Source organism: Motacilla alba, chromosome 4A (assembly GCF_015832195.1).
Source record: "Motacilla alba alba isolate MOTALB_02 chromosome 4A, Motacilla_alba_V1.0_pri, whole genome shotgun sequence".
NCBI classification, from domain to species: Eukaryota; Metazoa; Chordata; class Aves; order Passeriformes; family Motacillidae; genus Motacilla; species Motacilla alba.
In genome coordinates this window covers 4,460,804-4,475,133 of record NC_052045.1, presented here as the reverse complement: position 1 = coordinate 4,475,133, position 14,330 = coordinate 4,460,804, and the positions used below count along the sequence as shown (strand labels likewise).

General features: G+C 45.5%; 1 protein-coding gene across 2 annotated transcripts in view; it reads right to left on the bottom strand.

Annotated features, from left to right (window-relative positions):
* Nucleotides 1-3,861: 3,861 nt before the first annotated feature.
* The window catches only part of HDX (highly divergent homeobox), a 36,245-nt gene continuing 25,776 nt past the window's right edge, over nt 3,862-14,330 (bottom strand). For both annotated transcript variants that reach the window (XM_038122713.1, XM_038122712.1), the window contains 5 exons: nt 11,891-12,098; nt 8,861-8,940; nt 7,197-7,280; nt 5,064-5,186; nt 3,862-4,450 (listed from right to left, as the gene is read on the bottom strand). In XM_038122713.1, the coding sequence (XP_037978641.1) occupies nt 4,325-4,450; nt 5,064-5,186; nt 7,197-7,280; nt 8,861-8,940; nt 11,891-12,098 (621 nt within the window). In that variant the 3' untranslated portion in view covers nt 3,862-4,324. The remainder of the gene's footprint in view (nt 4,451-5,063; nt 5,187-7,196; nt 7,281-8,860; nt 8,941-11,890; nt 12,099-14,330) is intronic.

The window sequence follows — 14,330 nt, the reverse complement described above, 5'->3', positions numbered from 1 at the left end:
TATTTTTCCATTATTTCCTTCTCCACGGATTGTGATGAGCACAAATACAGAAAAACAGCATTAAAATAAAAGCAAAGTGATGGCTCACACTCAGCAAAAACCAAACACAAACTGAAGGATGCATGTTGGGAATAATTTATTGCCTAAAAAAGGTTAAAAAAATTCCTAAGTTCACATTTTCTGTGTGGGTTTAAGGGGTGTCACGTTTCAGAGGTAGCATTGTGTAAAATGTAAAACAGAGCTGGAAAAGAGTTAGTGACTTAGTTCAGTAACATGGGAAACTATTCCAGAGGCAAAGCACTGACCTGAACTGTTTTCCTTCCAGGAACATCCTTGAACACCTCCTTCAGCCAAGAGGATTTGCTCCTTTGTGGGAAAAGAACCCCACAAGCCCAAAGCTCGTTTCTGCTGCCTTCTGACCAAAGCAGCTGCTGTTTCTCAGAGCAACAAATACTCACACTCTAAATTCCTGTTTTTCCATGGAAAACACCCATTTTGTAGTGCTGCTTTGACTATTCCCCCCCCCTCCCCAAAACATTTCAGATTTCCCATTTGATCAATGTGGGAAAACATTCTGGATGAAAGGAGCCATCCAGCACAGTCCAGCCTGTGCTCTCTGCAGCCAGGCGCAGTTTGCTCACCGAGCACCCCGGCTTTGCTCAGCCTGGCTGGCAGGATTTGGGGCAGAAAGGCAGAGTCTGGCCAGGCTCCAGCCCTCCAGCCCCTGCTCTGGGGGAGCTGGGCAGGGCTGGAGGCTGGACATCAAGCTTTGGGCTGGAACAGGTTATGAGTTGCTCCTGCGCCAGGAATTCTGTGCTGTTCCCTTGGTGCACGTTCCTGTCCCTCCCCACAGCCTCGGAGCAGAGGCCAGCAGGAAGGTCAGCGTGTGCAGGACTCTGTGCTCAGTGTCAGGGACACAGCAGGGCAGGAGATCCCACAGGGGAGGGCAGGGCCATCTGAAGCAGGGATTCCCCTTCCCCAGCAGGATGTCCAGGGTGCTGCTGGTTTGCTCCTCACCTGTCTGAGCCCAGCAGCACGCACAGCTTCCCTTGGAGAGCAGACTCTCTAAAGCTGCTGCCCAGTTCCAGGTGAGCACAGAACCAGGACATTCACCTCACTCACAGGGCTGCAAAGCCCCAAACTCCTCATTTCACACTTTTTATTGCCTTAGTGAAGAGAAATACTTGGAGAGATTAAAGTGCAGAGCTGCCTCTAGGGCTGGGCACTCCAGAAACCTTGTATGGTTCATCTGCTCAGGTACCTTCAAACCTGCCCCAAATTCACCTACTGGAGTATTTACTGTTTTATTGGAGTATTTCCTGCTACTGTTACTCCTGTCAGACCTATGGATGTGACTGAAGCGTCACCTGCAGGGAGAGGAAAGCAGAGCTCCAGGAAATAGGGTTTTAACCATGAGCAAACCTTCCAGCACCAAAACCAGTCCCCAGGGAGAGCCTGTGCTGCCTCTGGGCAAAGTGTCTGCTCTGGGCTACCTTCCCACCTCCAGAAAGACATCACTGATGTTCCCATGGATGCTTTAGGAATGAACGCTGCCAGGGAGGTCACTGTTCATGGACAGAGACTCTGTAGGATGGTCAAACACTGACACCTGGCCACAGAAAGGTGACAAAACCACCAAGACGAGGCCCTTGTGCTGCAGTGATCATTCACATTGCAGTCACTCACTGGGACAGAAAGGGGGCTGATTCGTGGCACCCTGAAAAGCACAGCATGAGCTTCATCTCCTATGGAAGGGCCTGGAATGATGAACTGCACTTACTGCAGGTGTTTGTTACCATCGTACACACAGGGGAAGCCAAACCCACCCCAGAGCCACCCCCACTGCTCTCCACCAACATTTAACCACCACGAATGGTAACAGTCATTAGATTTCTGCTGGAAATACACACTGCTACTGAAAAAAACCAGCCAAGGAGCTGTGGAGCATCTTCCTCCCCAGATTTTGTTAGCCAGGGATAGAACTGATACTCTTTTTCCCCTGACTATCCTGTAGTGCTGTCACGTGTGCCAGGCTGTGTTTGTCTCCCCACAGAACACCCCCAGGGATGGGGTGGGCTGTGACTGCAGCTCATCTCAGCTGCACATCCAAGAGGATCCCAGCTCCCTGGAGAACAGGGACTGACATCACTGCTTGTATCTAGCAAACAGGTCATTCAAAATTCATTCCTTCGATTTGTTTGGATATGAAATAGCAGCAAGACAGCAAAGTAGGAATCATCAATGGAAGTTTTTCTTGCAGGAAAGCAGATGATTTAATTGACCATGAAATTGAGAAGTCCTGTTAAAGAGTATCCTGCTCTCTGTCATGGGAATTCAAGTGGAAGAAGCAGGAAAACAGGGTCCAAATAGTGGCAACTCCCAGCACTATTTTATGTTAATTTCACAGAAAACAAGAGGTTTCATTGTCAGTGGCACAAATTTCCTGTCTAAAGAGAACAGCAATAGAAACCATTGTCAGCCTGGCATAGAAAACCCTTTATAAATGAGTTTTTCAGAGAATTCCAGCTCAGCTCTGTCCTCCCTGTGAAGGACAGCACTGTGGGCTCTGCTCACAAACCTCTTCATTTCCACTGGGAGTTTTAATGCCCCAGCTCACACACAGGCCCAGCAGCCTGGAACTCTGGGCTTTCCCTGTGGAAGGGTGGCTCTGCTGGGAACTCACAGAACTCTACAGGGGGCAGAACTGTGGGACTTTTGGTTTTTCAGAACACCTTTTAAAAGCGTTCCTGCCCTTTCTGCAGCTGGTATTTAACAGTATTGCTAAAAACTCCCTAAGGAGAGGAGAGACTGAAAACCTGAAAGAACAGAGCTCACGACTGCTACTAAACAGAAAGAGCTGCACAAGTGATTAGGGAGGATCTGATCAGACTGAGAAAACCCTGAAACCTGAGTCTAATCCCAGGATAAGAGGAAAAAAAGGTGTTATTTCCCCAACACTCTGGATTTTCTGAGCTACACCTTGGACCTGCCATTGAAACTAAGGGAGTTACTCATTGCATGAACAAGGATTCCCCAGAGTCAATTATTATTTGGCATAAAGATCAGGTTTTTTACCAGACTGAAGTATTTGTGTGAAAAATGCTTGCTGAGGGATATTCAGGTTGGAATTGGAGCATCAATTCCATGGGCAGGCACCTGGAGCATCCCACAGAACCACCCTGGAGGAGAAGAGCCCCAGGATTGAGACCTGCCTTGGACTGGTCACCACCCTGTCAACTCAACCACAGCCCCACTGCCTTGGCCAGGCATTCCCTGGACACCAACACACCCAGTGAGTGCACCTGAACATCTCTGCACAGCCATTCCACCACAGGACTGAAGGGAAGCAGTGCCAACAGCTCTGGGAAAGAAGAAATTCAGTTCAGGCCCTGCCTGCAATCCAGATCACAGTTTAGAAACGGCACTTGCCAGAAAATGCACCAGGCAGGGCTTCAACCCAGATCTGCAGAGCTCACTTCCAACACTGGAAAACCTTTCAGGGTGCAATACAGCTGTGGAATTCTGACTGGCTTGGTAAGCTGGAGCAAAGTTTGTGGAAAAATACATACCCAAGAATTAAAATAATAAGCAGTACTTCAGCATTCAGGCTTCGACAAATAAAAACTGTGACTACAATCATTAAACTCTAAAGAGTGTAAACATCCAATCCCATTGCTACTGTATTAGGAAGTTGTGTCCTGCAGCTATCAGGGTTCCCATTTCCACCTCATTTCTTCCAACACTTATCACTGCTTCTTTGCATTAATAATTTATTCATGATAATTCAATTTTTTCAGTTAGCCTTTCAAGGTTTTTTTCAGCTATTTTGGTCAGAAAAATTGAAGATTTAATAATCTCAAATCAGAAAACGAAAAACACTTCAGTTTAATTTAAGGTTTTCAAGCACAACTCAGAGAAAGCCTGTTATTCTATTTGGATCCCCAATTTTTAGTCCACCTACCTGAGTAAAAATGGGGAAAAATATAATAAACAGGCCCAGGGAGCACGTGGAGCTGGAGAATTCACTGTGTGTGTTTCCCACTCTTGCCTCCCTGCTCAAAAAGACTTTGCTACAGAGCCAGAGTTGTTCTGGAGAGTCAAAGTTAATCCTACCCGAGGCCAAGCTGCTACCAGTGAACCCTTCCCTCACCCAGTTCTTGGATTTTCCAAAGCCAGCATTGCCAACTCCTGGGCAGTGCGAGGCTGCGAGGAGCCAGCTGAGAGCACAGGCTGAGAACCCTGCAGAGCAAAGCCTCTCTCCCTCTCTCTCCTGAAGCCTGCACCTCCCTGGGGTCGCTGCTGTGTCTCTTCCAGAGCAGAGGGATCACAAACTGTCCGAGGCGTTCTTCTCCGACAGCGACGAGAGGCTGAATGAGGTATCGTCGGGCTCCGGGGAGGTGTGGTTGAAATCCATCTCTTCAAGCTCAGGAGGTAAGTCTGAAAGCAGAGCCTACAAGGGAAAAACATATCTAATAGATGGTATAGACACTATCAGGTGTGGGTTTTATGTCAGCAGTGATTTAAACAAAGGGTGAGAAAATTAATTGAGGTTTTCAATCATAATTTGAGCCTGTCACAGTGATATTTTATGAAAATCCCTTTGCTAGCATTTTTTCTCCTGAGAAGCCTCAGAAAAGAAATGTAAACAATGACTATCTGATGGCTGTGGAATATGGTCTGGACATGGTTTACCAACAGGTGAATCTTTGGTCTCATGTGAATTGTTTTTGCTTGGTGGACAGTCATGGTCCAGCTGTGCTGAGGCTCTGAGCAGTCACGAGATTTTGTTATTCATTCTATTCTATTCTTGTCTAGCCTTCTGTCTGTATCTCTCTATTCTTTTAGTATAGTTTTAGTATAGCATTTTTAATATAATACAATACCACAAAATAATAAATCAGCCTTCTGAAACATGGAGTCAAGATTCTCATCTCTTCCCTCATCTTGGGGACCCTCAAACAGAACCACATGAGCCTCTGGAATAAACAAGGGAGGGACACAAGACAAAAGGACAAACATCTTCTGATATTAAAGACAGATATTAAACCTGCTCCAGGATTTACCTGCTGCTGTTCCTTATCATCTGATTTAATTGCAAGTATCAAACTCCGGGTAAATGTCTGCAGCTCAAAATATTTCTGCTTGTGGCTCTCCAGCTGACTCTCGATGAACCTGACCTCTTCATTCTGTGGGGAAAGCAGACAGCTCTGGCAATGATCTCAGAACCATGGAATCCTCCAAGGCTGAGCCCAACCATCCCCCAGCACTGCTAAGGCCACCTCAGACCATGTCCCCAAGTGCCACATCCACGTGTCTGTTAAATCCCTACAGGGATGGGGACAGGACAAAGCACTGGAATATCCACACCTAAACACCCCTGGGTTAAAACCAAACTATTTTTAGTGACAACCAAAGTCCAGATCTCTTCCTAGAAGTGATCAGAGGGCTAAGAGAACAGACAGCAAATAAATTCATTATTGCAACAGAAGGCTTGACACAAAAAAACAGGGAAATGACTTGAAAATTCCTCAAAGCTACCACAAATTAAAAGATAACATCCTCCAGCAGCTGGGTTTGATGTGGATCAAGTGTCAGCTCACCATGCTCCTCAGGATCCCTCGGGTTACAGAACAAACAGGAATATCACAGAGTGACAGAACAGCTTGGAAGGGACCTTACAGATCATTCAGTTCCAACCTCCACAGAGATGTTTATGGGGCTGGAACTGGATGTAATATATTACAAAGTGAGGAAGTATCAATAATTTGTGTGCTTTGGTTAAAAAGGCATTTTCCCAATCTATACTTGCAAATCTCATTAATTAAAAATTCAGATTTGATAAGTATTTCTGTTTATTCCAAGTATCTCTTCTCTTTCAAACCTACTGGATCAAAATGCTAAACCTGTTGATCAGTGCAGAGCTAAAATTCATTTTCTTTGGTTATTCACTTTTGCAAAGATCATGAAAATCAAACTGTTTATTTAGGTTACAAGATCAAAGGCATTGCTCTTTTTTCAGAAGGGCTCTGCTTAACAGCACCAACTCATGAGAGAATAATGGAAAAAATATGGTATTCATGCTCACACTGGCTGGAATTCAGCTGTAGTTGACATGAAAAACTGTGACTACATGATGCTCTAAAGGTTTGCAGTAAACCTTTAAAAATTGTTGTATTTTTGTTGTTTTTTTCCCAGAAAATTCTCTTTTTTTTTTTTCTTTTTTTTTTTTTTTTTTCAGTGAAAGCACTGCTCACCACACTGTTCCAGGTGACAACAGCTCCGGGAATGAGACAGGAATATTTGGGCTGCAATTCTGAAGCTTCCATAAAAAATCAGCTGAGTTCTTCCCTATGGATACTTAGCAGTTGCCTGTTTAGCTCCGGATTTTGCCCAGCCCAGGAAGAATTCAGATTTAGGCAGAAAACTCAGGGAGTAATCAGTGCTGTCAAACAAAGCCCTGGCTCTGCAGGGCACTGTCACAACAAGCCTCTCACTGTGCTGACAGGTGACATTAAGAAAAGGTCATTCCCTCTCCTGATTCATTCTCCACTGCCCTTCCCAGGAAAACACTGCTGGAAGGAGGAATTTCTGTTCTGAGGAGATGATCTGTTCATTATTTTGCTAATTGATTATTATCAGGAGAACAGACCTGGTTTCTAAGGGGAAAAAATCAGCAATGGAGGTAAAAGCTCAAGGAAAGGTGGAATTGTGGTGACTCCTGGGAGAGCAGCACAGACACAACCCTCAGCCATGGGCAGGAGCTGGCAGGATCCAACTCCTCCTCCCTCCCACTGCCACCACTTCCAGGCATGTCCTGGGGAATTCCTTCTCCTCAGATCCCCCCATCCAGCAGAGGATTCCTTCCAGCTGTTCAGTCCCTTCCAGAGCTGGCAGCACCACGCTGCAGGAAAAGCATTGCTGCATTCCAAGAACAATTCTGCTGGGGTGGCTCCATAAATGCCTTTGCTGGGACACATGGAGGGAGCTGCAGCTCTGTAGGAATGGGGTTTCCCTGCCTCCATTTGGGCTGAAACATGGATAAAGTGGCTGGAGGTGGGATGAGGGCATGATGTGCTCACTGGGAAAACAGCAGAGGAGCTCAGGATCCCACAGGCTTTTGCTGAATTCCTGACAGATCCAACCCCTGAACTCCCTGGGGATTATCCCACTGCCCCTGACAGGGCCCAATCACTCACCTTGTAATCCAAAAGAGAGCTCATCTGATCCACTTCAGAATTGCTGATCAGATCACTCTCCTCATCATCTAAAATTTCTATTTTCTGGAACAGAAGCAAACAGTTCATTCCAACACACAGAGGAGACAAACAAACGGGGATCCACAGCCCAGAGGGGCAGGAGGGAGGAAGGATGAAGGAGGAAGGATAAATGAAAGAGGAAGGATGAGGGATAAATGATGAAGGAGGGAGGAAGGAGAGCTCTGTGCTGGCTCCTGAGCAGTTCTGAGCCATGCAGCCCCATTAGATGGCAATCATGCACCTCAGCCAGGAGATGCAGCAGGAATCCAGTGGGAGCTGCTGCCATGGAGACTCGGGCTGTTTACAGAGGAGGAGCTCCCTGGCCCAGCTTTTTGACTTTGAGTTGCACATTCATCCCCTCACAGCCCCTGCTCTGCTCTGTTGTTGCAAAGGAGGGTCTGGACATTTATCCCTCTGGATAAACCAGCCATCACAGCAAGTCCTGAGCTACTCCTGCCCTGAAGAAATCCAGGAGCTCTCCTCTGACCCTCCCTGGCCACCTCCCCTTAGCTCTAGGGGTGCTGATCCAAAGTACACCTTCAAGTGCATAAATACGGACATTTCCACCTAACTGACAAAAATTTGGGGAGCTTTTTATACTGGGTTTCTAAAGACACTTAAAGCACAGTGTTAAGGCCAAGCTTAACCCTGACTAAGACTCAGAAATACAGTTTTTTTTTACTGTTTTTAATTGTTTTGACAGTTGTGAACATTTATGAACCTGTCCATAACAAGTTAAAGCAATTTTCCTGTTTTTTAGGATGGTGTTTAACCCAGCGTAGGGAAGGGCCCCCACTGACCCAATCCATGTCCACGGGTCATCCCTAAGGTGTTAATTCAGGTTTTTCCTGCAGCATGTGGTCCCTCCTGCCTGCACCCCAGGAATTTCCCTGAAATCACTGAGGAGAATCCTTGCAGGGACATTCCCAGCTCTCCCTGGCAGACCCACCCAGCTCCCAAGCCTGCGCTGAAGGCAGGGAGGATAAAGCATATTTTGAGTGCTCCAGTGTCTGCCAGCCCAGCTGAAGTGACAACAGCTCAGAGCTTGATGTCCTCAACTTCTGCTGCTCCATCAGACCCTCAGGAACACTGGGACTCAAATATTTTTGGTTTCAGACTCAGCTTGAGGAAAGAGTCTCTATATAACTGCCAAACATTCACATTCCCCTCCTTATACACACTTTTTAAGATAGGAGGGGAAGGAACAGATTAGAATTTCAAACAGGAAAACCTCTTATGCAAATACAATGTATTTTAGTCCAATTTTAAGTGCATTTTAAAAAAGTTTTGTTACAGTGTTTCAGAACAAAGTATGAAGAAACTCTTCCTTCCTTTTGTTCCATTGTTGTATCAAATGACAAAATTCAGGCAGGTTGGGGAGCTGAGTCTCTTGGGCACCATCTCTGCAAACCATTTCTGCTGAAGGTTTGAGGGTTTTTCCTGCTGTGTTTTAGAATTTTAAGTACATTTTAAAAGCTCAAATAGGAAGGGCTTTTAACACACACAACTGAAGTTGTCACCTAGTGAAAAGTACAAGTGCTGGACAAGAACTTTAACATTAATTAAGGAGTTATTAATTGGTGGAAAAGGAAAGGTAAACATACCACATTATCAGTGGAAACTGGATTCTGGTCATCATCTTTGTGGCCAATTTCTTCATTTTGAAGAGCTTCATTTGTCTCTTCTGCAGAAATAAATTGGTTTTGTCAGATTTCATTCCAATTTTATGCTGAAGGACCATTAATGGTGTTTACCACTAAATGTCACAGCTGCTAAATCCAACAGCAAAGTCATGATATCAATGTCTAATCATAAACAGAATATCTGCCTTATTAAAAAGACATCTTGTCACAAGCATTTCAGGCCAGCATCAAACCAACTGCCACCTGAAACAACAACAAAACTCTCAGTCATTCTCTGCACCAAAACATTCCCATTTGTAGGTCAGGTTGGAATATTTAAAGGTGATGCAGAGTTTCACATCAGAGATGTGCAGAGATTGGGGTTTTTTAAATGAAAATCAATTCCTACATGAAAAATCCTGCATTCCCTGAAATTCTGGGGTACATATCAAAATCCCACTTCCCCCTTGCAGACACTCATGGGTTTTGAACCAAAAACTGATCACGTTATGGCAAATGCTTATCCCCAGTAAACCTAAAGTGCTTTTTTATGTATAAACACTTGAAAACAGAGCAGATTTTACCCTGGTATTTCAACCACAAAGCATGAGATGATTGCACTGACCTCACAGGCCAGGGAGAACCCAAACCCCAAAGAAAGGTAAGTCTATTCACCTCTAAAATTGAAGTTTGTTTCTCATATTTACTCGACTTCTGCGTATTAAAACATAAATCTATGATATATATTAAATATAAAGAGGAAAAGAGGGAAGGGGCAGCAAGGTTCAGGTGATTCCAGGGTCTGTCACCTCCACACAAACACAGGGATAACAGGATTTCCCTGGGATTACCAAAGACAGGGTAATGTTTGGGCCAGACCATAGAGAGCCGGTTCATGGTTTTAAACAACTTTAAAGTTAAAAATCTCTACACTGAGCAAATTTGATGGGGACTTGTTTCAAATGAACTCCATGTGCCACCAGTCACTGCTCCATAGGACAGCTTGTGCCAGGAGCACATGGGATCAAAGGCAGCAAGGAAGGGTGGAGGTCACTGAGTGAGGCCACTCCTCAGGGACATTCCAGGGCACCAGGAACTCTGTAACCCTGGCAGTCACCCCTTGGATTCAACAGCTGAAGGAAGCAGCTCCCTACAGCATTCCCAGCTCCTTAAATATTCATCCTCAGCTCACAGAACCGGCACAGCCCTAATGGCCTCCACCTACACCCCGTGGATTCAATTAACACACAATTAAAAAAGGTGAGGCAATATGAGGGCTTTAATGATCCATCTTGCATCACAGCACAGCTTATTTTTTTTATATTTACACACTACATTTTAAAAGCAGAAGCCATCAACTTTAATCACTCCAATTATTTGGCCAAAAATTCCTTTTGTCTGTCTTTCAGAGTGGTTTTTTGCTGTTGTGGTTTTGATTTTTTAATAAATTAGGACCAAAAGTTACAGTTCTCAAACATTGGAACAATTCCCTATCTGTGACTGAACATAACCCATTGGGGGTTACTGGGGGAAGTATTTTCCAGGAAGTTCAAAACCAGCTGAGCTGCAGCAGTGAAACCTCCTCCCTTGAACTGGAGAAATGAACAGAAATAATTGTTGCGGGAGAATAAAGGAATGAAGGTGGGATTCCTGGATGCTGTGGAAATCCTGTCATTTCCTAGCATTTCCTTAGGCTTTGACACTAATAATGCTCCCAAGTGCTCAGCCTCACCTCGCCTGCTGAAAGCCTGGCTCAACCAACATGGATTTATTCCTCACTTGAACTGCAGGCACTTCAGACTCTTCCCTGTCACCATTTGCTCTCAAGCAGATCTGACTTAAATCAGCTCCTTGCACACCTCAGGCAAATCAAGGGCTCTGAGATTCCTCATCTCACTTGGCTTTCAATCACTTGACCCATTTCTTTACCATCTTATTCCCTCTACAGTCGAGTATGACAAAGCTCTCCCAAACTCATTCTCAGCTGCCTCCGTTCCCCTGGCTCTTCCCTTTAAACTGTTCTGAGGACATGCCAGGATCAAGCCTGGCACACTGAGCTGCAGAGCAGCAGGCCTGAGGTCAGACTCCCTTTTAGCCTGGAGAGCAAAGGCTCCATTGATCTCCTCCAAGCAGAAGCACTGGGAGCAATTAGTGACTGGGGGATGTGCCGGGCTCATGGGCAGGAGGGGCAGGGAGACATCGATCCCACGGGCTCCTGGGGGGGAAAAGGGAATTCAGGTGAATTCTCACTCCAGATCCTGCATTTACTGAGGACACCCCCTGTGTGTGCAGTTCCAAGGCTCCTGGGCTGTCCCCTGCTCCTGGCTTTGATCTGCTGGTTGTGTTTGCCTGTCAGACAGAGCAGCAGGAGGCCTGGGCAGCTCCTTGTTCCAGCCTGAGCTGAGGGGTTCCCTGCCAGGAGAAATGGGAATGCACAGTCCCAGCAGCTCTGCTCAGTCCCAGCAGCAGCTCCAGCCCCACCAGTGCCTGGGGTGGCTCAGGATCACGGGGATGGAATTGTGGAATCAAGGGTTGGGATGGGAATGACCTTAAAGCTCATCCAGTCCCACCCCCTGCCATGGGCAGGGACACCTTCCATTGTCCCTGGAGGGTGCTCCAAGCCCTGTCCAATCTGGCCTTGGGCACCTCCAGAGATGGGTGTCAAATGGAATGGCCATTCCAGCTGGCTGGGGAGAACTGAGCAGTTGGCAGAGAGCATTTTCTAAATCTGGCTCTCACTTGCACCAGCAAAACGTGAACTCTTGACTTCATTTCAGATGAATCTGGCAGAAACGGGGCTCTTATGATCAAAGGTTTTTCCAATCTTTGTACAACAAACCCAACAAAACTCAGAGACACGGAGGCAAAGAGACCAAACAGTACCTTCAGCCCAGGCGGGGTGGAGCACTTGTGACTCTGTCAGACGTTTTTGAATGTGTACAACAGAATCCAAAGCATGCACACTGCACAAAACTGAAAATATAGGCACAGTAGTAACTGCATTCCAAATACCTTGTGAGCTTCCTTCAGATAAGCAGATTGATACTTCATCATTCCTATCATTATCATCCCCCACTTCAGTAGCAGTTTCCTCTCCTGGATTAAGTGCTGATTTAGAAACAAATTCAGATTGATCAGAGAAATCAGCAGGACCTCCTCTAGGGGGTGGGACCTCAATCCCCATTAAACGATATTTCCGTCTTCGATTCCCAATCCAAGTCTTGTAAGAGAAATAAACATGAATGATATCAGAAACTATGACAAAAGCAACAGGCCCCCAACCAAGTGACATCAGCACATCTGGCCCACAGGAGCAAGGGTGCAGCCAGCAGTTCAGGGAGCTGAGTATTCCCCAGTATTTCACCCTCCTGAGGCTGCTTCCCAAAATCCTGCGTCCAGGTTCAGCTTTCCAAGGGAAACAGGAAGGTGCACAGCAAAAGGAAAAGAAGCAATAGGCACAAGTGGCAGCAAGGGAAGCTCTCATTGGAATTGAGAACATAAAAGAAAAAATAATGCTTTACAGTGAGGCAGAGGGACAGTTTGTCCATAGAAGCCTTTGTAGCTCCAGCCTTGGAGGTACTCAGCGTTTCACTGGACAACATCCTGAGAAACCTGACTTGATTCCTAAGTAAATCCTGCTCCAGATGAAGAGCAGGACTAGGTGACTTTGCAAGGTCTCTGTCCCCCTAAATTATTCAACAAATTTAACGTAAGATCTTTGATCCAGGTTCTCCTACTCTGCAACTTCCATAAGGGGACTGAAGCATCCCGTGACCCAAACATCCCCCCTGTTCTAGGATTTCCTACAGCACAGGGGGAACGGGCCAAGGTGACAGATCTACAGCACTCCCCTTGGAGGACAGAATGGAACTTGGAAGAATAAAGCTCAGAGCAGCTCATCCTTCAGTCCCCTTTGGCTGTAAAACAGAGCTTTAGGCAAAGTCGTTTGCTGTGAGTGCAGAGGAGCACACTGGGAACAGCCTGGGGGATGAAACCAACCCAGGGAACCTGGAAACTCTGCCATGGTGGGATGGAGATGGATGCTTTAAGTTCATCTTACATCAATAAAACTGAATTTCAAAGGAGAAAAAAAAGAAGAAAAGACCCACATTCTAAATTCTCCAAGTGGATCTGTACACCTGGTCATTAATTTGCCTTCTCTGATGAAGAAACATTTACACAAAATTATTAAAGATCCAGAGTTTAACATGATGTAACTAGAATTGTCTGCAGCTCTTCACCTCCTGAGGCTCTCCCATCCCTTGTGTCACTCAGGCTTTCAATTTCTCATCTGAACTCTGCTCAACAGCCCCTGTACCCCAGACCCTTCATTCCATCAAATCAGTTCTCCACTGGCAACCAAAAATCCTTCCCAGAGCCAGGAATCCACTTCTTTACCAACTGCTCCTCCCACTCTTCTCGGGCTGGCTCTCGTCCCCCTTCCCACCACCCACACCCCCAGAAATAGGAGCAGCAGCTCCTGGGTTTGAAAACATGATCAGGCCATGGCAAAATGCACATCCTTTCCATGAGGCCTCTGTTCCAAATGAGTATCCCATGATATTAAAATGTTTTAGGATTTTCTTTAAAATCACACTAAGCATCACTCTGGCCTTATTTCAGAAATACCTGCTCTGCTCCTCTTCCTAGGGTTCTGAGAAAGTTGAATAAAAAACTTTTTGCTTATAATACCTTGATTACCAAAGAGGAAAAGTAAAGGAATATTAACAGCAGTCCCAAGTACTAAACACAGTTTCATGCTGTGCCAGCCTTGGAAAAAAAACCAACAAAATCCAACCCTTTTAAAGCTGCATCTCTAACAAGCTAAAAGATAACATGCTGAACACTATTTTTAGTAAATATTTTTTGTTGGCTGGTATTTGCTTTCCCAGCTTGCTGATTTTCCTCTTTGAAGAATGCACAACAGGTATGCAGAGAACTACCTAGGTCATTTTTTCTCTTACCTACAGTTTCAGGGGAAAAAAAAATTAAAGAAAACCCCCACACAAGCAGCCGTTTGAGATCTGGGTCTCTTTTTTCCAAGCAGTGTATTGCCATTCTTTAAATTTTCCCATCATGTTGTGATTTTAACAAACAGTGCTAACAAAATTTAAAATGGAATCTGTCTCTTTTTTAGTAAAGAAGGCACTTGGGAGAGGCAGATCTTTTCACAGACTTTTCAAAGCAGGAAATCTTTCATTCAACATACTGAGAATGTCAGGGAAGATGAACGTGTTTTGATAGCGTCTCAAATTAAATGGGGAAGAGAAGGTTCCACATCCTCTGTGCTGTGCTGAACAGAGAACATTCTGGAACAACCAAACCGTGAGGGCAAGAGCAGACTGGAATTGCCATGTGGGAAATGAGCTTGAGAGTTCTATCCCTAAAATACATCCTTGAACACTTCCAGCAAGGTCTGTGAGTGCATGGGATCATTTGCGACCTGTTCTGG